The 27,774-nt window shown below is 36.3% G+C and overlaps 1 protein-coding gene across 2 annotated transcripts in view; it reads right to left on the bottom strand.

The window, feature by feature from the left end:
- TMEM135 (transmembrane protein 135) overlaps positions 1–27,774 on the bottom strand; it is a 305,374-nt gene that overhangs the window by 17,280 nt on the left and 260,320 nt on the right. For both annotated transcript variants that reach the window (XM_058306154.2, XM_058306155.2), the window contains 4 exons: positions 27,092–27,133; positions 15,822–15,968; positions 7,697–7,766; positions 3,840–4,007 (listed from right to left, as the gene is read on the bottom strand). In XM_058306154.2, the coding sequence (XP_058162137.1) occupies positions 3,840–4,007; positions 7,697–7,766; positions 15,822–15,968; positions 27,092–27,133 (427 nt within the window). The remainder of the gene's footprint in view (positions 1–3,839; positions 4,008–7,696; positions 7,767–15,821; positions 15,969–27,091; positions 27,134–27,774) is intronic.

The following is a 27,774-nucleotide window of genomic DNA, read 5'->3' as shown; positions in this document are numbered from 1 at the left end:
CCACTTTCACCCACATGTAGAATTTTAGAAAAAGCGTCACACCCACCCTAACAAGGCTAACAAGTTGGATAAAATAAAGCTGTGAAGGCAGAATTCTATTCCCAGCGAAAATATCTTTCAATAATGAAAGTGAAATTCAGACTTTTTCACACAAATAAATCCTGAGAAAATTCATCACCTCCAAACCTGTGTTACAACCAATGCTAATGGAAGTTTTCTGGCAGGTGGAATAAGATACTAGACAAAAATTCAGATCTATAAAAATAAATGAAGAGGGACGTAGATGTGGCTCAAGCAACTGGGCTCCCATCTCCCATATGAGAGGTCCTAGGTTCGATTCTCGGGGCCTCCTGGTGAAGGCGAGCGGCCCCTGTGGCAGAGAGCTGGCACAACAAGATGACACAACAAAGGGAGATGATGAGGAGAGATAGTGAGAGTTGCAGCAGACCAAGGAGCTGAGGTGCCTCTCTCCCATGTCAGAGGTCCCGGGAGTGGTTCCCAGTACCTCCTAAAGAGAAGGCAAACAGACACAGAAAAATGTACAACAAATGGACACAGAGAGCAGACAGCAAGTGCAGGTGGTGTGGGGGGTGGTGTATAAAATAAATCTTAAAAAAAAAAAAAAAAATGAAGAGGTCTGGAAATAGTAAAAATGAAAGTAAATTGAAAAGACTTTTTTTTTAATCTTAATTGGTCTACAGGTAAATTAACTACCAAAAGCAGGAGTCAGCAGATTATGGCCCACTGGCTAATCTGGCTGCATTCTATTTTTGTAAGCTAAGAATAGCTTTTACACTTTTAAATGGGTGAAAAATCAAAATAATAATGTTTTGTGCTGTAACAATTACATGAAATTCTAATTTCAGCATGTCAAACTTCTACTGGAACACAGTCATGTTCATTCACTTGTGCATTGTCTATTGATGCTTTCACCCTACAATGGCAGAGGTGAACAGTTGTGACAGAGACCATATTGTCCACAAAGCCTAAAATATTTACTATCTGGGCCTTTACAAGAAAAAGTTGCTGGCCTCTTGTCTCAAGCGAAAATAGAAACAAGGTATTGCGGAGTTTATAATACATGGAAAGGTAAATGTGTGACAGCACAAAGGCTGGGAAGCAAGAAATAGAAGTACAATGTTAAAAGGTTCTTAGATGAGAAGCAAGACCGTCCCAGCCCGGGGCCAATCAGAGCATCAGCAGTAAAAGCAGTGCCATTCACTATTGAACAGATAAGGCTCGTGGAGGCGGAAGATTCAGTCTCAGCAGAAAAATGCCAAAAAGCAAGCTGGACAAAAGAAGGGACAAGGCCATGGCCAAAAGGCTGCTGCCAAAGCTGCATCAATACACACCTGCACTGTTTGCAGGACACACATGCCAGACGCTGGGGCCTTCGGGCAGCACTTGGAGAGCGGGCATGCTAGGACTCCACTTTCTTCAGAACTGCTAGCGTTCAGGCATAAGGCTCTTTACAGGTGAACTCATGACACCTGTGACTCTTCTACTTTGCGTAACAAACTGCTGATCAGCAAAGGTAAAGGGGCTACAGAAACTCATTTTTTATTCTGTTTTCTTTTGGGCTTTATGCAAAGACAATTCTGTATGAAATGTACGGTTGACTCTGATTTGGAAATCTGAAATCAGTTCATCCTTGTCATAAAAAATTTTTTACAATTGCGATTATATTGATGTTCACATTGTGTAAAATAACTCATTTAAGAAAGTAGCACTTTGACTTTACAACATCAAATAAAGGTTCTTAGACTATACAAATTAAGTGGTATACCTATGATAACGTAAAAATGTATATTAAAACCCTTAAGGCAACTACTAAATTTTAAAAAATAGTACAGCCAATAGTAGAGACAAAATTGAGTCATAGAAAAATACTCAGTTAACTCCAGAAGACAGAAAAAGATTAAAAAAAAAAAAAGAAAATATGGAATAGAAAACAATGAGAAAGAAGGTAGATTTAAACATACTATATAAATAACTATATTAAATGTAAATAGTCTAAACACAACTAGAAGATTATCAGATAGGATAAAAATGGAAGAACCAATTATGTATAGTCTAATAGAAGTACACTTTTAAACAAAGACACACACACAGGTTAAAAGTAGTAGGACACACCATCAAGTACCATTCAAAAGAAAGCTGGAATAGCTATTTTAATATCAGATACAACACAGAAGGAATATTATCAAACAGGGAATATTACCAGAGGTAAACAGGCACACAAGAAAATGAGAAAGAGGTCAGTTCATGAAGAAGACAAAGAAGAAATGGGGTTAATTTGCTCCCTACCTCCCACCTTTTTAAAAAAATTGAACCCAGGACCTCGTACGTGGGTAGCTGGTGCTTAATCACTGAGCCGCATCAGCTCCCCTAAGTTGGTTTTTTCATTTGTTTGCTTTTAGTTTATTTTTTTGTTTTTAGAAGGCACCAGAGACCGAAGCTGGGACCTCCCATCTGGGAACCACATCCACTTGAACCACATCCACTTCCATTCTTATCTTAATTACATTTTCACAAAGAGACGCTAAGGGTGGCTTTGGAACACACTGTATAAATATTTTCCAGAAGAGATTTTCTGACACAGTTGTATTTTCCTTAGTTTAATAGCTATCATCATGTTGTATTACCTAAGCAAATATAGCAATGGAAATGAAAAAAACATGTTCTGGGATGTGTTGAATAACCACCCTGGGATTAAGAAAGTTGGAGATAATCCACAGGTAAGTGCTTATGTTAAGAGTAACTACAAATACTATGACATGAGAAATGAAAAAGAATTTGAATATAAAAACATAATTACCTATAATCTGTCCTATTAACTCCTGTATACTAAAAATATTAGCAATGCTTTCTAGTCAGACAATACTGAAAGTGTTTTTAATATTACTAACGTTTCATAACAAATGATTATCTATAGTTTGCTATTCATAATTTATCACTCCTCTTTCCATTTCAAAAATACTTTCTTTTTATTAGTAAATTATTATAGAAAATGAAACATGACTATTTTATCCAGACTAACTCCTGAATCCCATTTTTCCAGCATTAATTTTATTTGAATTTATCAACAACAACAAAATAAATACAGGTCAACCTTGGTTAACACATTTTACTATTTGCTATCTAGATTCAGATTTAGAATCTACATCATTTTGGATTTTAATAAACCATGTCAGTAACATGATTTACAAACTAGTGACTTCCATTTTACTAAAGGTTGCAGAGTACTATGTCAAGAATGAGCCCTACCTCTGTGTCAGTATATGCTTACGATGTGTGAGCATGTTTACAGAAACACCGAGAAAGGGGAGTGGAATATTAACTCTGGTTATCTGAGAGAGTGTGGTAGGAATAGTGAGTAGAAGAGGGAAAATAAGTCATTGCCTATATATGCTTATATTGCTAATGCATGTTAAAACACAAAACCCTTACTAGTTCTAGCAAAGGCTGATAGCAGCAAAGGGGCTAGAATATATTTAAATTAATAACCAAGAAATAAGAAAAACAGACTAAGTATATTAATATCACCTTGACATATATCAGATTAGAATGAGTCTTTCAAAATCTTTATTATATAAAAAAATGCAAATATATCTACACAAACATATTAAATAACATTCTAAAAGAAGTTTCCCCAACCAACCTCAATTGACAATATATTGTATATATTTAGTATTATCAAGATATTAATGAATATTACAGAAAAAAAGCATTAAAAACAATGAGCTAAGCGCGCATCTGATTTTAACAATAGCATAGCCATAGTATTTACTAATATTCCCACCCCGACCCCCTTCTTTTTCCTCATCTGAAAACCTTACCTTGTATATACTAACAAAAGAACCAAGAAAAGCTCCGAGCTGGAAGTTTTCTTTATTATAGAAGAGAGAAAGTAGCCTGGATGGCTGTGTAAACAGGTGCCTAAATGCAGAGGGGATTCGAAGACAACACTGGATCAAGTAGCCCACGCTAAACATCCTGATGAAACCCTAGAGAAAATTGGAAATCCATTTACAATCAAATTCTGAAGTTTGATAGAATATGAACTTTAATTTTTCAAAATCAAACAAGACTCAAAAAATTGAATACAAGTTTATATTATAGTCATGTTCAAAATTAAGTCTTAAAATCACAGTAATTTAAAAACTATTACCTTTAACATAGAATGAAATCTTAAGAGTATACTCACTAATCTACAAAGACTTATAAGTCTTACAAGCACTAGCCAAGCTTGTAAGACTTGTAAGCTTAAGAGTATAGAAAATGAAACATGACTATTTTACCCAGACTAACTCCTGAGTCCCATTTTTCCAGCATTAATTTTATCAACAACAAAATAAATACAGGTCAACACTGGTTAACACATTTTACTATTTGCTATCTAGATTTAGATTTAGAATCTACATCATTTTGGATTTTAATAAACCATGTCAATAACATTAAAAGATTTCTAATGAAATCTTAAGAGTATACTCACTAATTTACAAAGACATGTACGTCTTCTAAGCACCAGCAAGTTTGTAAGCCGAGCTTGCCTATGCACAAAAATTCTATTTCTTGACATTTTGCTGATAAGAATTTAAATTCCTAAATCACAAATTTCAAAAGCCACATGGAGTTTTTAATGCAAAAGCAATTAATAAAGCCAAATGTTTTTGGAAATTTTGACAGGCAACTGAGCTTAAACATTAGTACGAGCAGGTGTTCTATTGACTGAAAAATATTTTTTAGCATTTGTTTAGATCTTTGATACCAATTTTTAAAAATGATCATGTTAAAAGAATTTCCCAGGAAAATAAATTATTGTTTCTAAACTTTTGCGCTCAGTTGTCAGGTTAGAAAATCTCTAGGGATTAGCAGCTTTAAGGTATAATAACAAAACTTGAGAAAGCAAACCTACTACCTATTCATATTTGCTGCCAACATTTCTACAGATTCCCCACAACTGTTTACAGTGCAAAAGGGAATTAATTATCTGGGAAGAATGACGAGTGTTAGTTGATTTCATTTCAGTATTTATGAAAATGAATTCTGATGTTACCTAATACTTAGAGACTGAAAATTCCACTTAGCATAAAACAAAACATTAACAAAAATAATAATTTACATAAAATTCAACCAAAAAATTGTAATACTGGTGTCCCATCATCTTCCTTTCACCCCAAATGGAAAGCAAAAATGTCTAACTCTTAAACATGTATGCCTAATAAACTTTAAATATTAGGTTTGTATGTTTCAGATAATAGCTCTCATTTCTGGAAAAAAAAATTGTTAAGATACACAATTAACTAACTTACCTGAAACTATCTAACATCTGGTTAAAACATGGAAGTTCACTTGTCCAATTGTCTTGTATTTGCTTAACTGAAACTGCCTACTATTTGCTTAATACACAAAAGTCACACTTTTACCTTGCCATTGATAACCTTAAAATGCTAAAGATTCAAGCATCATGCTCACGTTACAACATTGTCATGTTATTTTTCAAGAGATCTCTCCATCCATATACCCTCTTTTTTTTTTTTTTTTAAAGATTTATTTATTTAATTCCCCCTCTCCCCTGGTTGTCTGTTCTCTGTGTCTATTTGCTGCGTCTTGTTACTTTGTGCGGAAGTGTGGGCGGCGCCATTCCTGGGCAGGCTGCACTTTCTTTCGCGCTGGGCGGCTCTCCTTACGGGGCGCACTCCTTGTACATGGGGCTCCCCTATGTGGGGGACACCCCTGCGTGGCAGGGCACTCCTTGTGCGTATCAGCACTGCACATGGGCCAGCTGCACATGGGTCGAGGAGGCCCGGGGTTTGAACCACGGACCTCCCATGTGGTAGACGGACGCCCTAACCACTGGGCCAAGTCCGCTTTCCATACTCTTTCTTAAGTACATGTATTTCATGTACTTAAGAAATATGTGCTAAATGTGTATTTTGTGCCAGGCATTGCACTAGATTCTGAGGATAAAGTGGTGAAGAGGACAAAAAGTCCTTGTCTTGGTGAAGAATTCATGTTCATTGCAGGAAGAGAAAATAAATAAGTAAACACACAGATGAAATAATTATAGATTATAATAAGTTTTATGAAGTAAATAATCAGGGTACTAGAATTGAAATTAACAGGGCAATCTCTATTGACTGAATGGGTTAAGGAAATACCACTAAGGATGTGATATTTAAACAAATCCAAAGGAGGAGGAGAAGCTAGCATGAAAAAGGCATTCCAGATAGTTTGGACAGAAAGAACAAAGCCAAAAAAAAAAAAAAAATTGTGGTTGGGGATGGAGTAGCAGGTACTAGCAACCAACAAAAAGTTAGTGTGAATAAAGTATAGGGAGTTGAGTGGAATGTAATTAATAAGAATATTTACTCAGGGATACAATTTAACAAGTGAAATAACTAAGACCATGAAATAATGAGGTGCACTGTCAGAAATCTTTACCAGGTTTGTGGTGTTAATTTCCCACCTGCAGGCTTCCAAAGAACTTTACATTTGTGGACATAATATTCTGATTTATACATATATTAGTATAGTACTGGTACACATTTGAAAGTATCACTAGAGTTTTCACAGCTTGGTAATTCTCACTAACTTTCTCATATAATATTAATACCCTTTCCCCAAAAGAAAAATTTCTCAAATACCTCTGATTTAATCAGAATACTCTCTTAGTCTCCAATTTAAAGTTTCTCCCCTTGAACTACAAAACTACAGGAGGGAGTGATTACTCTCCAAGAACGAGCAGACTCTGAGGCTGCCGACTAGTCACGTTACTTTTTTGCCACTTTAAAAGTGGGGCAGGAAATCAGATTTGGAAGGAGTGTATCAGAAACCACTGCACAAGAGAAAAAAATACTCTACTGCTTTCATCATGGGTCATATCTTTGGGGATTCTCATTCTCTTCTAGAAAGCCAGTAAGGAGAATGCCTTTTGGCTTCTGTAAAAATCTGCTCTTCTCATCAAGTAAGGATGAGGGCTTAGAAGAAAGAACACAAACTTAAAAGCGGCAGATTTATAGAGCACCATCAACAATTAAGGAATTTGCAGCAGATGGTGCCACCTGTGCCAGACTAACTGCAGTGAAAATAACCTTCCCAGAGTTGGTGGTGATGCAAGCGGGGCTGGGGGGCCATGCAGGGAGAACCATATTGAGGAATGGAGAAATTATGCCAGTGGGTCCAGTGAAATTTCTCAACATAGAGCAACTGTGGACAAGCTCCAGTTACCTTTGTGCCTTAAAAAATGTTAACAGCTTTACAAGTCCAAAACCAAATTCCACTGGACCAGATTGTGCAGCGTATGTTTGCAACTGCTGAGCCAGCTACCACACAGCACATTCCAGAAGACTTATTCTAGGATGTAGTTCTAATAAGGATATATTACAAAGTATACATTTTAATGGCTATTTTTGCTTTTTTTTTTTTTTGTCATCCCATGTTTTTGCCAACTTCATAAATTTTTCACTCTAAGCTATTTAAAAATTCATTTAACTAAGGATCTGGCAGGTAAATATTAAAAGCTAAAGTGTTACCTAGTTGTCACAAATTTTGTAACTCATCAAGTCATGTGCAAAGAATGGTAGGAGATATTTTCATCAATTTTTCATTTACTTCGGAATTCTTTTTTAATAAGCGTTATGTTTATACATATTCCCCATTGTTTAGAAAGTGAGTACTTCCACACACTCACTTTAATGCAATAAGAGATGCAATTATCTTCATAGTGTTTACAACATCTATGCCTTGGTCCATGCTTGCATCTGAAATTAAACCAAAAAAAATCAAGCTAATTACGATTAAAGAAAGAGTATGCATGTAGATCTGTTTAAAACTCTAACCAAAAAAGGAAAAAATACTACTCACTGTGTGTGTCTTTTGGTTTCTTAAGACATAAGAGATAAGAATGACAGAGATTTTTCTTGGCTGCTTATCATTTGCCACATCGCATAAAATATGAGACTGAAATCAAAATACTTGAAACTGGAATTAAAAAACCATACTGGTGTGTATTTATGACTAAATATGAAAAATGTCTATATTATCTATATACTCTTCCAAATCTTTTAAAAGCTAAATCATTTATTGTAGAGTTTAACAGTCATAAATCATCCATGAAGTCAGTACTTGAGCAAAAATTCATGAGAATGTGTTCAGGTTACAGGAATTTATACTTAATTATACTTGAGAGAAAACATATGGAAAAGAAACATGACATAGCATTAGAATTCAAAATTAACTTTTCAAAAATAAATATAGAAATAAATCACGTAGGAATTCAAAAGCAGGTTATCTGTGATTTAATTGTAAACCTATTAACCCTCTAGTGTTTAATAAACATTTCCGCTGGAAGGACTACTGTTGAAGACATACATATTTCAATTATTTAGTATGCTGACTCCAGGACTATTTATTCACCTTAGGCATAATAAAGTAAGTACAAGAAGAATTTAACATGAGTTAGCTGTTCACCTTTCTTTGATGGGTTCATGTTCCAAAATAAGCAGTCTTTGTAACTTCTTTTAGAATGCAGTTAATTAATTCACTTCATAGCTGGAACACCATCTTTTTAACAATAACTTGTGGAGCGATGTTTTGGTTCTAAACCTCTCCAATTCCATTTGCAAACTGATTAGCAAGATCCTTCCCCAAATCTAATTCTTTTTTTAAAACTTTATTTTGTACATTTAATAATTGAAAATATAAACAATAATTAAAAAATAAAAAGAAAACACAGTTGAATAAAAACATACATTTCTCAATTAAATGTACTGCATACAAATAATTTTTTCATGTGTTTTTTTGCCATTTGTATTTCTTCTTTGGACAAATGTCTATTCAGGTTTATGCCCATTTTTTAATTGGATCGTTTGTCTTTTTATTGTTGAGATGTAACATCTCTTTATATATCCTAGATATTAAACCCTTATCTGACATGTGATTTCCAAATGCTTTCTCCCATTGCATCAGCTGTCTATTCACCCTTTTGAAAAAGTCCTAGAAGGTGCAAAAATGTTCAATTTTGAGGAGGTCCCATTTATCTATTTTTTCTTTTGTTGCATGTGCTTTGGCTGCAAGGTCCAAGAAACTACCACCTACCACTAAGGTCTTTAAGATGTTTCTCTACATTTTCTTTTGGTAGTTTCATGGTCCTAGCTTTCATATTTAGGTCTTTGATCACTTTCGAGTTGATTCTTATATAGGGAGTGAGATAGGGGTCCTCTTTCATTCTTTTGTTTATAGATGATAACCAGTTCTACCAGCACCATTTGTAGAAGCAACTGTTTTATCCCATTAACATAGACTTGGTAGGTTTATCAAAAACCAGTTGACCATACAGGTTATTTCTGGATTCTCAATTCTATTCCATCAATCGAAGTATCTATCTCTATGCCAGTACCATGCTGTGTTTTTTGTTGTTTTTTTAATTAATTTATTTCTCTTCCCTTCCTGCCCCTCCCCATTGTCTGCCCTCTGTGTCCATTCACTGTGTGTTCTTCTGTGTCCGCTTGCATTCATGTCAGCGGCACCAGCAATCTGTGTCTCCTTTTGTTGCATCATCTTGCTTTGTCAGCTCTCCGTGTATGCAACACCACTCCTGGGCAGGCTGTGCTATTTTCATGTGGGGTGGCTCTTCTTGCTGGGGCACACTCCTTATGTGTGGAGTTCCCCTATGTGGGGGACACCCCTGCATGGCACAGCATTCCTTGCACGCATTAGCACAGCACATGGCCCAGCTCACCACACGGGTCAGGAGGCCCTGGGTTTGAACCCTGATAGGCATATGGTAGGCAGACACTCTTATCAGATGAGCCAAATCTGCTTCCCATGTACCATACTGTTTTGACCACTGCAGCTCTGTAATATGTTTCAAGGTTAAATTTCTCCCACATTGTTCTTTTTTAGAATGCTTTTGGCTATTCTGGTGCACTTTCCCTTCCAAATAAATTTGGTAACTACCCTTTCAAATTCTGTAAAGCAGGCTGTTGGAATTTTGATCGGTATTGCACTGAACCTATAATTAGTTTGGGTAAGATTGACACCTTCACAATATTCTTCCAATCCATGAACACAGAATGTCTTTCCATTTGTTTAGGTCTTTTAAAATTTCTTTTAGAATTGTTTTGTAGTTTTCTGCATATAGGTCCTGTACCTCTTTGGTTAAATAAATTCCTAGGTATTTGAGTCTTTTTGTTGTTATTGTAAATGGAATTTCCCCCTTATTTCCTCCTCAGATTGTTCAGTACTAGTGTACAAAAACATTACTGATTTTTATGTGTTGATCTTGTATTCTGCCACTTTGCTGAGCTCTTTTGTTAGCTCAAATAGCTTTGTTGTGATTACTTCAGAATTTTTAAAATAAAGGACCACGTCATCCACAAACAGTGAAAGTCTTACTTCCTCTTTTCCTATTTGGGTGCCTTTAATTTTTTTTCTTGTCTAATTGCCTGAGCTAGACCTTCTAGTACAATATTGAATAATAATGGTGATGGGGCATCCTTGTCTTGTTCTGGATCTTAGTGGGAAAGCTTTCAACCTTCCCCCATTGAGTACAATGTTGGTCCTGAGTTTTTCACATATCTTTTATCAGATTGAGGAATTTTCCTTCTATTTCTATCATTTGAAGTGTTCTTTTCAAAAAAGGATGCTGGATTTTGTTAAATGCCTTTTTTGCATCAACTGAGATAATCCTGTGTTTCTTTTCATTCTATTTGTTAATGTGGTGTATTACGTTGACTGATTTTCTTATGTTGGACCAGTCCTGCATACCAGGAATAAATCCCACTTGGCCATGATGTATAAGTCTTTTGATATGCTGTTGGATTCTATTTACAAGTATTTTGCTGAGAAATTTTGCATCTATATTCATTAGAGAGATTGGTCTATAACTTTCTTTTCTTGTAGTATCTTTATTTGGCTTTGGTATTGGGGTGATGTTGGCTTCATAAAATGCACTGGGTAATTTTCCCTCCTCTTCAATTTTTTGGATGAGTTTAAACAGGATTAGTGTTAATTCTTATCAAAATCCTTGGTAGAATTCACCTGTGAAGTCATCTGGCCCTGGGTTTTTCTTTGCTGGGAGATTTTTTATGGCAAATTCAATCTCTTTAAATGTGATTGGTTTAAGTTGTTATATTTCTTGCAATGTCAGTTTAGGTTGTATATTTCTAGGAATTTGTTTCATCTAGGTTGTCTAGTTTGTTGGCATATGGTTTCTAATAATATCCTCTTATGATCCTTTTTATTTCTGTGGGGTCAGTCATAACTTACCCCATTTCATTTCTGATTTCTGATTATTTGTGTTTTTTCTTTTTTTTCTTTGTTGTCTAGCTAGGGGCTTGTCAATTTTATTGACCTTTTCAAAGAACCAACTTTTGGTTTTGTTGGATTTTCTCTATTTTTTTTTGTTCTCAATTTCATTTATTTCTGCTCTATATTATTTATTTTCTTCTTGCTTTGGGATTGGTTCGCTGTTCTTTTTCTAGTTTTTCTAGTTGTTCAGTTAAATATTTGAGTTTAGCTCTTTCTTCTTTTATATTTTAGCATGTAGGGCTATAAATTTCTCTCTCAGCACTGCCTTTGCTGTATCTCATAAATTTTGATAAGCTGTATTCTCGTTTTCATTTGTCTCAATATATATACTGATTTCAGTTGCAATTTCTTCTTTGGCCCATTAATTATTTAGGAATGTTTTGCTCAGCCTCCTCACATTTGCAAATTTACTTTTTTCCTGTCTATTATTGGTTTCCAGTTTCATTCCATTATGATCTGAGAAGGTGCTTTGTGTAATTTCAAACTTTTTACATTGAGAGCTGCATTGTGCCTAACGTGGTCTATCCTGGAGAAAGATCCATGGGCACTTGAGAAGAATGTATAACCTGCGAGTTTGGATACAGTGTTCTGTATAAGTCTATTAGGTCTAAATCATTTATCATATTGTGTAATTTCTGTTTCTTTGCTGATCTTCTGTCTAGTTGTTCTATTTAATGACGTGAATGGAGTGTTGAAGTCTCCAATGATTATTGTAGAGACGTCTATTTCTCCTCAGAGTTTGTCTCATGTATTTTGGGGCACTCTGGGAAGGTGCATAGATATATATCACTGTTATTCTTCCTGGCAGATTGTCCCTTTTATAATATATAATGGCCTTTGTATCTCTTATAATTTTTTTGCATTTAAAGTCTGTTTTGTCCAATATTAGTATAGCTACCCCTGCTCTATTTTGGTTACTATCTGCATGGAGTATCCTTTTCTAACCTTTCACTTTCAGCTGGTTTGTATCCCTGGGTCTAAGGTAAATTTCTTATAGGCAGCATATAGCATGTTTTTAATCCATTCTGTCACCCTATATCTTTTGACTGGGGAGCTTAATCTATTCACATTTAATGATATTACTGTAAATACATCATTCACTTCTACCATTTTATTCTTTGGTTTTCTAATGTTATATATTTTTGTCTGCCGTTTTACTCTTTTGGTAATCCTTTCTCTATTCTTTCTTCTATACTCTCTCTCCAGTTTTGTTTGTTTGTTTTGTTTTGTTTTTTATATTAATTAGGAAACTTTATTTCTCTTGGTTTCAGTTTACCAAGACTTAATAAAATAGAATCCTAACTTTTTATTTCAGGTTCTAAGGCTTCCTTTAATATTTCCTGCAAAGCAATTCCTTTTTGCAAACTCTCTTAGCTTCTGTTTGTGAATATTTTATACTCACCTTTATATTGGAAGGATAACTTTGCTGGATAAAGAAATTTTGGCTGGCAGGTTTTCTCTTTCAGTATCCTAATTGTATCACACCACCCTCTTCTCGCCTCCATGGTTTCTGAAGAGAAATCTGTGCTAATTCTTACTGGACATTGCTTGTACATGATTTGCTTCTCCCTTGCTGCTCTGAGAATTTTCTCTTTAACTTTGACACTTGATATTCTGAGTAATATGTGTCTTGGAGCAGGTCTATTTGGATTTATTCTGATTGGGGTATGGGATGCTTCTTGGACATATATATAAGTTCATTTCTTTCATGACTATTGAGAAATTTTCAGCTATTATTTCTTCAAATACTTGTTCTGCTCCTTTTCCCTTCTCTTCTCCTTCTGAAACACATATGTTGTTGCATTCCATGTTGTCATTCAACTCTCTGAGTCCCTGCTCCATTTTTCCCATTCTTTCTCTGTCTTCAATTTTAGCTGTTCTGTCTTTGGTATCACTTATTCTTTCTTCTATCATTTTAAGTCTGCTGTTGTATGCCACTAATGTGTTTTTTTAAACTCACCTATTGCAGCTTTCATTCCCATGGGCTCTGTTACTTTTTATGAAAGATTTCAAATTCTTCTTTGTCCTTGCTCAGAGTCTCCCTGATGTCATTTATCTCTTTAGTCATATTGTCTTTCAACTCATTAATTTGGTTTTGGAAGTTTGTGCACATCTCATTAATTAGTTCTCTCAAATCTTGTGTCTCTTTTGGGGCTTTGATATAGGATTTTTCTTGTGCCATGTCTTCCATTTTCTTAGTATGGCTCCTAATTTTTTGCTGATATCTAGGCATCTGATTAGGATGTAGTTTACTCAGATGCTCAATTCTTTCTCTTTTGTAGGGTTTTAGTGGTGGGTAGCTGTGTGTTACCACTGCTTTTTGATTCTTGGCTTGACTTGGATTGTTAGTATTTTACCTGCTAGTTGCTCAAAACAGGGCTCTGGACCCAGTAATTGGTTGCAGATTGGCTTCCTAGGGTCTTGGGGAGGGAAGGCCAGTAAAAGCCTCTCTTACTTGTTTTTAATTTTCTCATGTGTGCTTTCTCAGTCTGCCAGCTGATGGCGCTCTTTGGCGGCTCTCAGTTCAATGGCCTGGTTGGAGTGTACTTGTTGCAACACAGAGGGGATCAATGTGACAGAGCTTCCTTTCTGGAGGCCAGGATCCTTGTAATTCAAATTTTCTCAGTGACAGTTCTCCTTTCTCTGGCAGCCCCGTCCCTTGTCCAGGGTAGGAAATATTTCCACTTCCCTCTGAGTCCTCAACAGTCAGTCCCTGTAAGTGGAGGAGATCGGGAGTGTCCTGTATCTTTAGCCCTTTGCTGGCTCCAAGGCACACCATGGCGTGGCCCCACCCTGCCTGGAAGGGCTACTGGGACACAGCAGACCAGATCTGTGAGTCAAAAGTTGGAGTCATCCTTAGGCTTTGTCCCTCTCTCTCCGGGTTTCCTGAGGTGTGGATCCCTGGAGCCCCCTTAGTCCATAGCCACAGGCCCAGGGCCTGAGAATTCTAAAGTGTCTTTAGTGTGGATGGTGCCTGCAGCTGCTGCTGGTTTCAACTCACAGTTCTGTCCTCTGTCATGATTTCCCTCCTTTGTCCCTCTCTCCTCTGGGTAGTGTCCAGCCTTCATCTGGTGTCCTAAACCCTAGCAGATCTTTTTCCAGGCTGTTTCAGCCTACCCTCTAGCTACTTTCTGGAGGAGAAGGGAGTTTTGTGTCTTTCTAGTCTGCCATATTCCTGGAAGTGCTGCCAAATCTAATTCTGAACTGCAGCTACAGTATTCAAATAGACTTTCTAAGCCAGGAGTGTCACAACTGTTCATACCCCTTATGCCATTAAATAATATGACATATCTGGTCATGTGATGCTGTTGAGTGATTCAAGCTGGGGGCCTGAAAAGAGGACTGCCTCATGCAAACCATCACTTTTCACACTTTTAAGTGTATTTGCTTTTAAGTATGAAAAGTTCTCTCCAAAGACATTTCTCAGCCATTGCTATCAGATCTACACAAGGGTTCTTAAACTCTCCTACTCACTTGCTAGTGAAGTTAAATCCTGATATCACCTGCACCATTCAGTCATTCATCTTTCCTTAGTCTCTCATTAAAATGGCTGTACAAATCTTAGGCTATCTCCTATATTATTTGCTTTCACTACCACAATTATTCCTACCACCTCCTTTTTCTTTCTTCCCTCTTACTGTCCATGTGTGGGAGTATGCTAAGGTGAAGACAAAGTCCTTAAATTCAGTAAAACTCAGAGCAATTACTCTTGCTTATGTATTATGGCTGGCAATTTAACACAGGTTACATCATTTAGTGTACAAAACAGTCCTTAATAGAGATTATTAACTCAGTTAACAGATGAGGACTTTGGGAGACAGAGTGATTAAATGACGTTCCCAAAGTCCTAAGGCCAGGAGGGAAAAAATGCAAGTAAAACCAGGTCTTCTAATTTCCTAAAGGGTTTGAGTCTCCCAGAATTGATCCCCTAACTTCCTGTATTTCCTATTTATTCTACCCACTTCAAAATATCACTACTAACATCTTTTTATTGGCTGCTGCTCTATTTTTATATCATTAAGTTTATCTTTTTAAATTTATACACTGGAAATACAAATGAAGACCTATTTGTAAGAAACATAAAGACTTTTTATATGATATGCAAATAAAGATTTCTTATTTCACTTCCAAAGCCCTGAGAATTTCCACTCTTGCAAAATATCCTTTATTTAAGGTTTGCTCCTTATTAATCCTTCATTTTCTTAAATCTCTCTAAGGAGATTTTTTTTTCCCTCTTTCCCACACATGGCACATTTAATTAGCACATATCAATCAGTTTACCGAAGTTCCCCATCTTAGTCTCCTAAGGTATAAGAAGGTGTACAACCCTCCTGAAAATAATAAATAACATTAACTTGCCATTTTGTGCCTTTTATAAAATCGTATGCACTGTTTCTCATGAAAAATTATCATTACCTGAAGAGAAAACAAAATACCTTATGATGGTACAAATAACATATATAACAGTGACAAACTATCCTAAAATTTCAAACTGAAGAACTCACACTGTATCCACAAGTTTCCTGACTAAAGCAATTATATTCATTCTCCTTGTTTTTTCTTCACATTTCTCTCCCTTTTGTTCTACTTTTACATATGCTGCTTCTGGTGAATAAGAATGTGTAGGAATTTCTTCCTTCCCCACAATGAATCTAAAGAAAAAAGCACAATGTAAGTCATTTTTCATCTTAAAAAAATCAGTAAAGACAAACTTGTTTATATGCAAATACATTTTGGAAAATATCTTATTATTTAAAATAATATTTTCATGATTTATACAAAACATTATCATCCTTTAAAGAAAAATACATAGGCTTTCAAAATCAGAATACTCAGAATAGTATTCTGATAGTATTAATCAGATGACTATTAACAGTCATTTGACTGACAATGTAGGTGTTTTAAAATCAAATTAACCAAGGAAAATATAACATAGCACCTCTATGAAGTACCCTTTGTCACCAATATTTTTAATGTATTACACACCTTAAAGTTCTTTAAAAGAAGCAGGTGAACTATTAACTTGGGTTTAGTAGTCAATCACAAAAAATATATATTTTCCTAATTCTGCTTATAGTTGCAACTGAATGAATTTCTCAGTTTTTACTCTCAATTTACATCTAGTATCACTTGGTGTCATAAAACAGCTGCAGTGCAGTAGACGTTCATCTGTGTGTTCACAAGGTAAAAGGGGAACTAAAGAAAGGGAATCTTAATGGTCACGATTGCATATATCGTCACATCATTTCATTAGAAAATCACTTTTTCTGCTGTTGTTTTTGTTGCTTTTTGGCTGTACTGGAGATTAAATCTGGTATCTCTTATATGCAAAGCACATGCTCAACCAATGAACTACACCCATTCCACTAATCAGAAAATCTTAAACTTTATGTAACTCCAATATACTCAGTTCTCACTGAAAAACCAAATATCCAAAAAAGCAACACCATTCCCATCTCATCAAAACAGGGCTATATTTTTAAAAAGACAACACAAACAAAATGAACATGAAAATAGATAAGAAAATTTCATCAGATGTCATTCAGTATCCTTAATTGGATTTTCATTATTACTTTCTGCATTTTCACCTTAACAATCAACACTCTTGTGTGAAGAAACACTGAGCTTGCCTAAGGAAAAGTCTACTTTCTTAACTTTTAGAAAATATAAAATACAGATAAAACAGGGTCTATCAGTACACTAAAAACTGGAATACGGCACCCGAGACAAACAATATGACAACCTACACACCAGGAAAAAAGAAAAAGAAAAAGCTTTTATGATCAACAACTACAATCCATCCCACCCAGACAAACTCTGTAAATACATCTAGCTTTTCAGATTGTCAGGGGCATGCAATGGAATTTTGTTTGTCACAAGACGGCAGCTGTGCATCTTTGGTAGCTGACAGTTCAAAAGAAATGTTTTTAAATTGTGGGTGTACATGTAGAGTTTAAGATCTGAACTACTGCTCTTTATAAGTAACAAGACTAAAACTATGCCTGAGGAGCTATGGCACTACCTCTCACACTTTTCATACTGCTGTAGTTATTGTCACCAGAACGGGCCATCTCAGATTAAAGGTTGACTTCCCTGGAGAAGCTCTCCTACCCCAAGTCGGGCTGACTTAGTGATCCTTCCTCTGTGTACTCATAGCCCAAGGGACCCCAAAGTATTGTAAGCACCTTTCAAAGTAAATATTTAATTCATACTTATTGAGTCTATGAATACAGTAAGAGTTAGCATTTTCTGAGTACTTATTACATGACAAGCCTAGTGTGGAATCTTTTACTAATATTAAATCCTTTAATCATCATAACAACACTATGAAGTAGGTATCATTTTCCCATGAGAGTTAGTAAGAATAAGTATTTTGTCCAAAGCTGGTAATTCATCAAGGGTAAGGTATTTGAACTCACAACTGTCTAACTCTAAAGTATGGTTTCACAATCACCAAGCTACATAAACTTCTAACCATGCTTTACTATGATAAATAAGGCTTAGTGCACCTTCTGACTCCTGCACTGGGTGTATAGATGGAAAATTTCCCAGTCATGCTCCACAGAATATCCAGAACAAGCTTCCCAAGTACAGACCTGAACTTGTTACTCTCATCCTCAAAGAACTTCACTGACTTAGAGCCTATTGAATATTGTAGCTAACTGCACTACTCATTGTTCTCCAAACAAACCATGCCCCTGTGCTGTTCTTGTGTGAATCATTCTTCCCCACATCTGCTAAAATCTCACTTGTCTTTTAAAATTGCTCTCAAATTTTTTCTCTCTTTTTACTCTATACTGCCCATTTCTCCCTTCCCCAAAAGAGATCTGTGAACTGTATGGCACTTAGTTCTATTCTCTGATAACTCTGGTGCTTTCATATGCATGAAAGTAAAGCCTAAAATAGAGATAACCTACACTTTCCTTTTGCAACATTTAGCACAATTATAATTGATTATTGTTAAATGTCTTCCCTACTAGACTATACCCTATGTGAGGACAGAGATTGTATCTGACTCACTCACCAGTGTATTCCTAATACTTAGTACAAGACCTGGGACACAGTGAAATATATACTAACTATATACTGAATGAATGTTATCATCTTTGTAATTCTCATACTATCTTGCAATTATTGAGGGCTACTAGAAATATAAGTGCCGAAATGAAGTAAAATGTATTATTCTAAAACTTCTTTTACCTTACTCCTAATCGGGAGACATTAAACAGGTGCTTTGTGAATAAAGAATGAATATCTCAGAGTGAATAATATGTGTTCTGATGATTGAGTAATTATGATCTGTATGAGATGAAAATTCCCTAGTACCAAAGGTACCAAAGGCTTTAGGCTTTTTTAAATGATTGCATTCCTTTAAATTTCATCATTTCCCAAATGCATTGGAAACTGAGCATTTTTCTCTCACCAAAGTTTAATATTGTGAGAAAGCAGTATTAAATTGGGCTATGACAAGCATTTTTCTTTCTCCTAGCATTTGTAATTAATATTAAAGTCTTTTTTAAAATATGCTCTTTGTTTATATCATATGTCTGCAATAAAAATCAGGGAAGTCAAGAATGCAAAAGTGGTGGAGTTAGTCACATCAGTTGCTTGTGGAAACCTACAAGAACTATATATAAAAATACATTTTTTTAAACAATGAAACTTCAAATAGCAAATATATAAATAGCTTTAGTAATTTTCTTTTGAATATCAACTTTATAATTTCAAGAATAATCATGTGTAATGTGGGGAATCTGAAATGAAATAAAACCTGCTTAGTAGAAAATATTGCTAAGATGTCACTATTACCCAAAGGGATTTACAGATCCAATACAATCCCAATCAAACTCTGAATAACTTTCTTTGCAGAAGTGGAAAATCCAACCATCAAATCATATGAGAGGGACAACCAGCAAAATGTCAGCAGAGTAAGGTGCTCCTAGAGTCAGCCCTTCTACAGGGCAGTTAGTAAATACCCAGAGCTCTCTAAAGCACCTGTTTGGGGGCTCCAGGAGACCAGAAGAGCATCCTGCAACATCCTTGAAAGAATGGGAGGAGGAGACTGCCCATCTGCAGAGAAGATTCCTGAGTAGAGCGCTCCATGCCAGGGAGGCCAGTGACCATCCTCCACTGGTAGCACAAGCTGCCTCAGGAGCTGTTCCTAAGAACAGCTAAAGATTGAACCTGTCCAAGTCAGAAAGGGGTCAGTAGCTGCCATTTCACTCTGTACCCAGCTTGGGGGAAGCAGGGCTGACTGAAAGCACAGTGCTGGGAGGACCGGCATCTTTTCATCCAGATAGGATTGCAGCTCTAGCCTGGGCCCCACCCCAGGGATGAAGCTGTGGGGACCTGCGCCATCCTCTCTGGGAAACTACAGGCCATGAGACGAAGGCTAGTGATCACCTTACTTTGGCAGCACAAGCTGCCCCAGGGGCTATTCTGTGGCTGGAATCACTTCCCAAGCTCATGGGAGGAAGAGATGGTTGGGCACCAACTTCAGCTACTGATTAGTAAATTCAGTGGGCTAAAGTATGATCCTAAAAACAGCTGAAGTTTGAACCTGTCCAAGTCGGAAAGAGGCTGTTAGCCACCATTTTCAGACTGAAAATCACACTTACAGTAGGGATTGGCTTCTCTCACCCAGATCAGCCTGTAGCCTAGGCTAGGCTTCAGTCCTGCCTCTGGCAGGGAGGAGACTGGTGGGACCTGCACCAGCCTATCCAGGTAACTGCAGGTATCTTTGGCTGGCACAGACTGAAAATCGAAGTCTACCGGGGCAACTGCAGTCATCTTGGACCCATACTGCTCAGACTGCTGCCCGGACCTGTAGCTCCATCCCTGCCACTGGCAGGGGAGAAAGGTGCATGAAGCTTTGTCAGTCTCTGGGTAACTACAGTCTGAGCCTGTCAAACTTGGATTATTATACATGGCTGTGTCTCTGTCCCTGCTCATCGCAAAGGAGAAAGTTGGGAGAAGCTTCACTGGCCCCTGGTACAATGAGGGCGGCTTGAGCCTCCACAACTTACAGCACCAACTACATCCTTGGCTCCTACTGCACAACCAGCAAGGGAGAAAGGGCAAGAAAGCCCTAAAGAGAGAAACTGTACCCAGAATAATTACTCTAGTAAACCAGATGCCAAGACAACAACAAAAAAATTATAATCCACACCAAGAAACAGGAAGATATGGCCCAGTTAAAGGAAGAAGATAAGCCTCCAGATGACATAAAGGAGTTGAGACAACTAATCATAGATGTTCAAACAAATCTCCTTAATAAATTCAGTGAGATTAAGAGATTAAGGATATTAAGACACTGGCTGAGCACAAAGAAGAATTTGAAAGCATACATGGAAAAATAGATCTTACAGGAATGAAAGGCACAATATAAATGAAATTAAAAATACACTGGAATCATATAACAGTAGATTTGAGGAGGCAGAAGGATTGGTAAGCTTGAAGAAATGTCCTCGAAAAGCAAATATACAAAAGAAAAGGTAAAGAAAAGAAAGGAAAAAATTGAGCACGGGCTTAAGGAACTAAACAACAGCAAGAGAAGTGCAAACATATGTGTCATGGGTGTCCCAGAAGAAAAGGGAAAAGGGGCTGAAGGAATATTTGAAGAAATAATTGTAGAAAATTTCGCAACCCTATTGAAGTGCATAGATATTAGTGTCCAAGAAGCACAAGATACTGCCATCCGAATAAATCTAAATAGACCAACTTCAAGACACACACACTAATCAGAATGTTAAATGCCAAAGACAAAGAGAGAATTCTGAGAGCAGCAAGAGAAAAGCAATGCATAAATATAAGGGATATACAATAAGATTAAGTGCTGATTTCTCACCAGAAACCATGGAGGCAAGAAGACAGTGGTCTTATATATTTAAGATACTGCAAGAGAAAAACATCCAGCCAAGAATCTTATATCCAGCAAGATTGTCTCTCAAAAATGAAGGCAAGTTTAGAATAGCCACAGATAAACAAAACTGAGAGAGTTTGTAATCAAATGACAGGCTACAGTCTGAAAAGACAGGAGAGGGGCTTGGAAGAGAGTCTAGAAATGAAGATTATACCAGCAAAAGTAACTATAAGTCTCAAAAGAATGGTGACCGTAAAATATGACAGATAAAATCCAAAAATCAAAATGGGTAAATTAAGAACTGCCTTTTTAGGAAGGAGATTTGGCTGAACTGATGGAGTGTCTGCCTACCACATAGGAGGTCCAGGTTTCAAACCTAGGGCCTCCTGATCTGTGTGGTGAGCTGGCCCACATGCAGTGCTGATGTGCACAAGGAGTACCCTGCCACACAGGGGTGTCCCCAGCACAGGGGAACCCCACCTGCAAGGAGTACACCCCTCAAGGAGAACGACCCCAAGCGGAAAAAGTGCAGCCTGCCCAGGAGTGGCACCACACACACGGAGAGCTGGCGCAGCAAGAGAACACAACAAAAAGAGACACAGATTCCCGGTGCCGCTGACAAGAATACAAGTGGACACAGAACACATAGCGAATAGACACAGCGAGCAGACAACGGGGGGTGGGAAGCAGGGGAGAGAAATAAATAAAAAATAAACCTAAAAAAAAAAAAAAGAATTGCCTTTACAGTAATAACATTGAAAGTTAATGGATTAAACTCCCTAATAAAAAAAATGGATAAGAAAATATGAGCTATCTGTATGCTTTCTGCAAGAGATTCACCTTAGACCCAAGGATATCAATAGAGTGAAAGTGAAGGGCTAGAAAAAGTTATTCCACACATGCAGTAACAAACAAACAAACAAAAAGCCAGAGTAACTATACTTATGTCAGATCAAATAGACTTTGAAAGACACTAGTAATTCACATTCTGAGGGGAAAGTCAGGAAAAAAAATTCCATTTACAATAGCAACTAAAAGAATAAAATATTTAGGAATAAACTTAACCAAGGATGTAAAGCACTTGTATTCAGAAGACTACAACGTATTGTTAAAAGAAATTAAAAAAAAAAAACACTAAATAATTGGAAGTACATTCCATGCTCAAGGATTGGAAGACTAAACAATATGACCATTAATATGTCAGTTATACCCAAATTGATATGCAGAGTCAATGCAATCCATAAAAATTCCACCAGCATTTTTTAAATAAATGGAAAACACAATTATCAAATTTATTTGGAAGGGTAAGGCTCCCGAATAGCCAGAAAGATCTTAAAAAGTCAAAGTGAAGTTGAGGACTCTCACTTCCAGACTTTAAATCATATTAACTAGCTACAGTGGTAAAAAGAGCATGGTACTGGCATAAAGACAGACACATAGACCAATGGAACCAAACTGATGGTTCAGAAACAGACCCTCACATATATGATCAAGTGATTTTTGACTAGCCTGTCACACCCACACAGCTCAGGCAGAACAGTCCATTCCAAAAATGGATATCCATAACTGAAAGAAAGTAAGAGAACCCCTATCTCATACTTTATACAAAAATTACCTCAAAATGGATAAAAAATCTAAACATGAAAGCAAGAACCATAAAGCTTCTAGAAGAAAATGCAGGAAACATCTTGAAGACCTGGTGGTAGGTGGTGGATTCTTAAAGGAGGTAAGGGGAGGACTGAGATGGACTACTGATGCTTAATATATGCAGAAGTTTTAATTAGCTTTACTGTAAAAGTATAAAAAGGTATAGAGTTCATGGTAACACATTATAGTGAGTAAAAGCTGGTTTATAAATGGGAAAGGGTAATCTAGGGATATAAATGTCAACTGAAAGAAATCTAGAGAATAATCTAGGGACTGAATAGCACAGTAAACCCAATGGTGGATAAGAATTGTGGTTGCTGACACAGATGCAAAAGTGTCCTTTGTGAGCTAGAGCAGATGTATGTCACTACTGCAGGATGGTGGGATTATGGAAAAGTATGGGGAAAATACAACTGGAGTGACCTATGGGCTGTGGTTAACAGGAATACTGTAATATTCATGGCACCTATGACAAAGATGTACTGTGTTGATAATGGGGAAGTATGGAAAAAGTGTGCCAAATGTACACTATTGACCATAGTTAGTGGCAATAGTCTGATAATATTATCTCATAATCTGTAACAATTATTCTACCATGGTGTGGTGTGTTGATAGAGGGGTGTTATATGGGAATTCTGCATATGTGTATGATTGTTTTGTAAGTTCACAGCTTCTATAATAAAAATATATTTAAAAAAATAATAATAGAACAGTTTGGGGGGAAAATACACCAAAATTAAGAAATGGGCTATATACTTAGTAGTAAGATTTTGATGATATTCTTTCATAATTTGTAACAGATGTCTCACAACAATGCACGGTGTTGGTGGTGGGTTAATATATGCGACCCCTGTATGATGTTATGCATATTCGCTTTATAAGTTCACAACTTTTATTATACACTTACTGTTTATGTATGTTCATGTATAAATGATCTAAAATAATAATAATAATTGGGTGGGTTGGGGGGAGAAATTCACCAAATATAATATACTTTGGTTAGTGGTAATATTTTGAGGATGCTCTTTCATCATTAGTTAAATACAAGGTATTGATGGTAGGGTGAAGTATGAGAGTCCTATATGATGTTATGTATGTTTGTTTTGTAAGTTCACAATTACTCCTACACACTTACTGTTTATGTATGTTTATGCATGAGTGATATACTTCAATGAATTTTAAAAAAATAAAAACAATCATATGGAAGGGCAAGGGGCCCCAAATAGCCAAAACCATCTTGGAAAAGTTGGAGAACTCACATTTCCCAATCTGAAAACTTATTACAAAGTTACAGTAACCAAAATGTGGTATTGGCATGTGGACATAGATCCCAATGGAATCAAACTGAGAGTTCTGAAAAAACCCCTCACATCATTGGCCAACTGATTTTTGACAAGGGTGCCATGTCCACAAAATGGGAAAAAAATAGTCGCCTCAACAAATAATGCTGGGAAAATTGGATACTCACATATATAAGAATAAAAGTGGACCCCTACCTCATACCATATACAAAAATTAACTCAAAAAGGAGCAAAGGCCTAAATATAAGAGCTCAAAGCCATAAAACTCCTAGGAATAATAAAACATCCAAAAATATCTTCAGAACCTTGAATTAGGCAATGGATTCTTCGGCTATATACCAAAAACATGCGCAACAAAATAAAAAATAGATAAACTGAACATCAAAATTAAAATCTTTTGTGTATCAAATAAATTTTTGGTGCAAATGGTCTAAACCATGTGAGTCTGAAGAATTACATGTGAATCTGAAGAAGAGACACTAAAATACCTGGTACATTTTGAGTTTTTGCTAGGATTTTGGGAGTCTGCAATAAAATACTGAAAAACAAGGCAAAATTTTCATTTCTTTTGGTTTTGTTATAGCATAGAATCCTTTATAACTAATGCCATAAATAGGCAAAGTGATTTTTCTCATATATTTTATGATCCTTTGACAAAAAATTATAAGCAAAAGAAATTACACTGTTGTGCATTATGACTTTGGAAGTTATTATTACCATAGAGTTTCTACAACCAAAAATTCATAATCACTCAGTGGACACAATTTGTTCCCTCTTAAGCCAGTTTCCTTGCATGCCATCTGATTTTCTAGTAATAGCACCTTCTTTCAGGAATTGAGGTTCTTAATACATAGCTAGGATTGAAGGATGGAAGAGAAGAAAAAGTGGAAAAATATCAGTCATTAAGAGTTCATTTTCTTCCATTGCAAGTCACGACTTAATCTCTATCTTTTTAATCCTCCTGCTTTCTGCAAATCTTGGTCCTTATCATTTCATTTTTCTATATTCTGGTTCCCTCTTTTTCAATGTCTCAAATACTATGGCTAATATGGGTGTGTCCCAAATATTAATCTTTCTGAAATTCTGGCAACTTCTAGCTCAAAAACTTTACTTGCTTCCCACTGTCCATCTCATCATATACAAGTTCATCTTCCTTCTTTTCCTAATCTTCTGTAATCTGGACCTACTTTACCTATTAAGGAAAATATCCTCTGTTCCTTAAATTGAACTTGATACTATTAAGGTAATTTGCTCCCTCTTACCTCACCCTTCATGTTAATACCAATTTTCATGCTTTTGCTAACAGTATTCACTTCCACCCAGAATGCTCTTATACTCTGCCTACATTAACTCATTTGATCAGACAAAAACTTCTAGTGCTAAAGCATACTCAATTCTTCTTCCTATGCTATAGTAAATCCCACACTTCCAATCTTCACTAAGTTTTTATGGCATGTACCTTGGAGAATAAAATTAGGCACCGTTTATGATACAAACTGAAAGGAAACAGTATTTATAGTCATTTATGTGACGTTGAAGTTGTCAAACATTCCTGGTTTCTTCATGTCACATGGGCATAAAAATAGCCATCTCACAGAACTGTGAAACTTTTATTTTCTAATCTATGTGAAAGTGCTTGATGAACTATAAAATACAATGCTAATCAACATTTCTACAGTATTTGCCATGTACCAATCACCATGTTAATAGTAAAAAACTAATGAAGCTAACATACCATATGTGTTTGAAAATTAATGGGTACTGTGCTAAAGAAGCCATAATCTGGTACTACAGAGTTAAGCACTTAATTTTTGGGGGAGTAGGGGGGAAGAGTAAAGAGTTTACTAAGAAAATGAGAAAAGTACACAGTCCAAGGCATGGCCCACGGGTGTGCTGCAGAATGAGACATACACCTTAATTTTCTGGTAATTGTTCATGTGTAGCTTTCTAAGCTCCTTGAAGAGAGAGGTTATAAATGAGGTTAAGAATTAACAAATAATTATGATTACTGATCATTAGATAGATGTCTTTTTCTTGCAGTATACTATAAAATAGCCAAAGGTTAATATCTAAAATTACCAAAACTGGCTAGAGCAACCTCACCCTTTGTAGATGGTCATTTCCAACTAAAAACCTGCCATTCTGGTGATTATTCCAGACAGATCTTACCTTTGTATATAGTCATTTCTAACTAAGATGTGCTATTACAACGATCATTCCAGATGGATCTTACCTTTGTATATGGTCATTTCTAATTAGGACCTGCTCTTGTGATAATTCCAGTTTGATCTTAACCTTGCATATAGACATTTCTGTTGAAATGGTAACCACTCCACCCTCCTTTGAAATCCATAAGAAAAACTTTGTAACGGACCCTCATTCTGTAACCCCCATCCTCAGATGCCTTAAAACTCTGACGATCCTCTTGTGATCATAATAATTTTGTGACTCACCCCAGTTTTGTGCTCACCTTCATCCTCTTCAGTCCTTTAACGTTTACTAATGAAGGAATCTGAGCTAGCTCTACCCCAAATACTCACTAGTATAAACTGCTAGGCCCAGATAGTATAAAACCATCAGGCCACTGTCCTCCTTTGCTATGTGCAAGCAAATAAACTCTCTCTTTGGAAACCAGATGTCTCAGGAATTGGTCATGAATGAAGTACATCAGGTAAGAAATTGCTTTCACTTGCTATCAAGTTCTTGGTATCATTTCTTTTCTAACACCCCACAGTATACGGCACACGATAAACAGTTGCTGACTTATTTTCAGAATTAAAAATCTTATCTTTTAATAAACTATCTGCTAAGGCTTGAAAATACTTTTGTAACTTCTAAAATTACCTTCAGCTTAAAAATTGGATAAAAAAATATCTATCGTAGTTATGAATAACGATATTACCTTTTTTAAAAAAGGTAACTCACTAATTCATTCTCAACATAAAGTAAATAAAATGTTACTTACCTAAGTGCAGAGAATGTAAATCCTTTCAAACCATCTTTGCATCTAAAACAAAAATTTACAATCATAAAATAACATGTTTTGGAACATAACGTTGCATAACAAATTTTTATTAATTTTTTTTTTTTTGAAAATGATTTTTTAAAAGGTGAAACTCTTGGGAAAATAATCAGAGGATTACAAATAGTCAAATAAGCAATAAGCAATGAAGCAGGCCCTCTTGCATTTACACAAGATACTTAAAATGATAATGCTTTCCTGTGTCATAGTAATAAAACCTAGGGCTCAAATCTCAAATTTGCAGATTGAAGAGAGACTTAAATAAATCTTCTAAGGGCTCCTTGGGGACATAAAATGAGGGCTGGGAGTGGAGCATTCTTCATTCCCCCAATCCCTGCAGGAGCGATTTGCTGTGAAGAAAAAAAGGCCACATACACCTGCTGGGTATTATATATAGGTCAGTTCAAGGTCCCGACTTCTCCCTGCTTATCAATTCAGCGAATGCAGAGCAGTGTAGAGGTGGCAGGCATAGAAAGGCCTCAAGTTCAGTCCAAAGGTGTTTACTGCTGGTTAAGCCCAGTCAGTCACATAACATGCATACAAAGGAGTGGACGAGAGCAGAGCTGCCCAGCGCACAGGAAGAGAGAAAACCCCAAGCAAGGCTTTCTGAGGGCTTGCTACTGCTG

Source organism: Dasypus novemcinctus, chromosome 10 (genome assembly GCF_030445035.2).
Source record: "Dasypus novemcinctus isolate mDasNov1 chromosome 10, mDasNov1.1.hap2, whole genome shotgun sequence".
NCBI lineage: Eukaryota > Metazoa > Chordata > Mammalia > Cingulata > Dasypodidae > Dasypus > Dasypus novemcinctus.
This window is presented reverse-complemented; position numbering and strand designations above follow the sequence as displayed.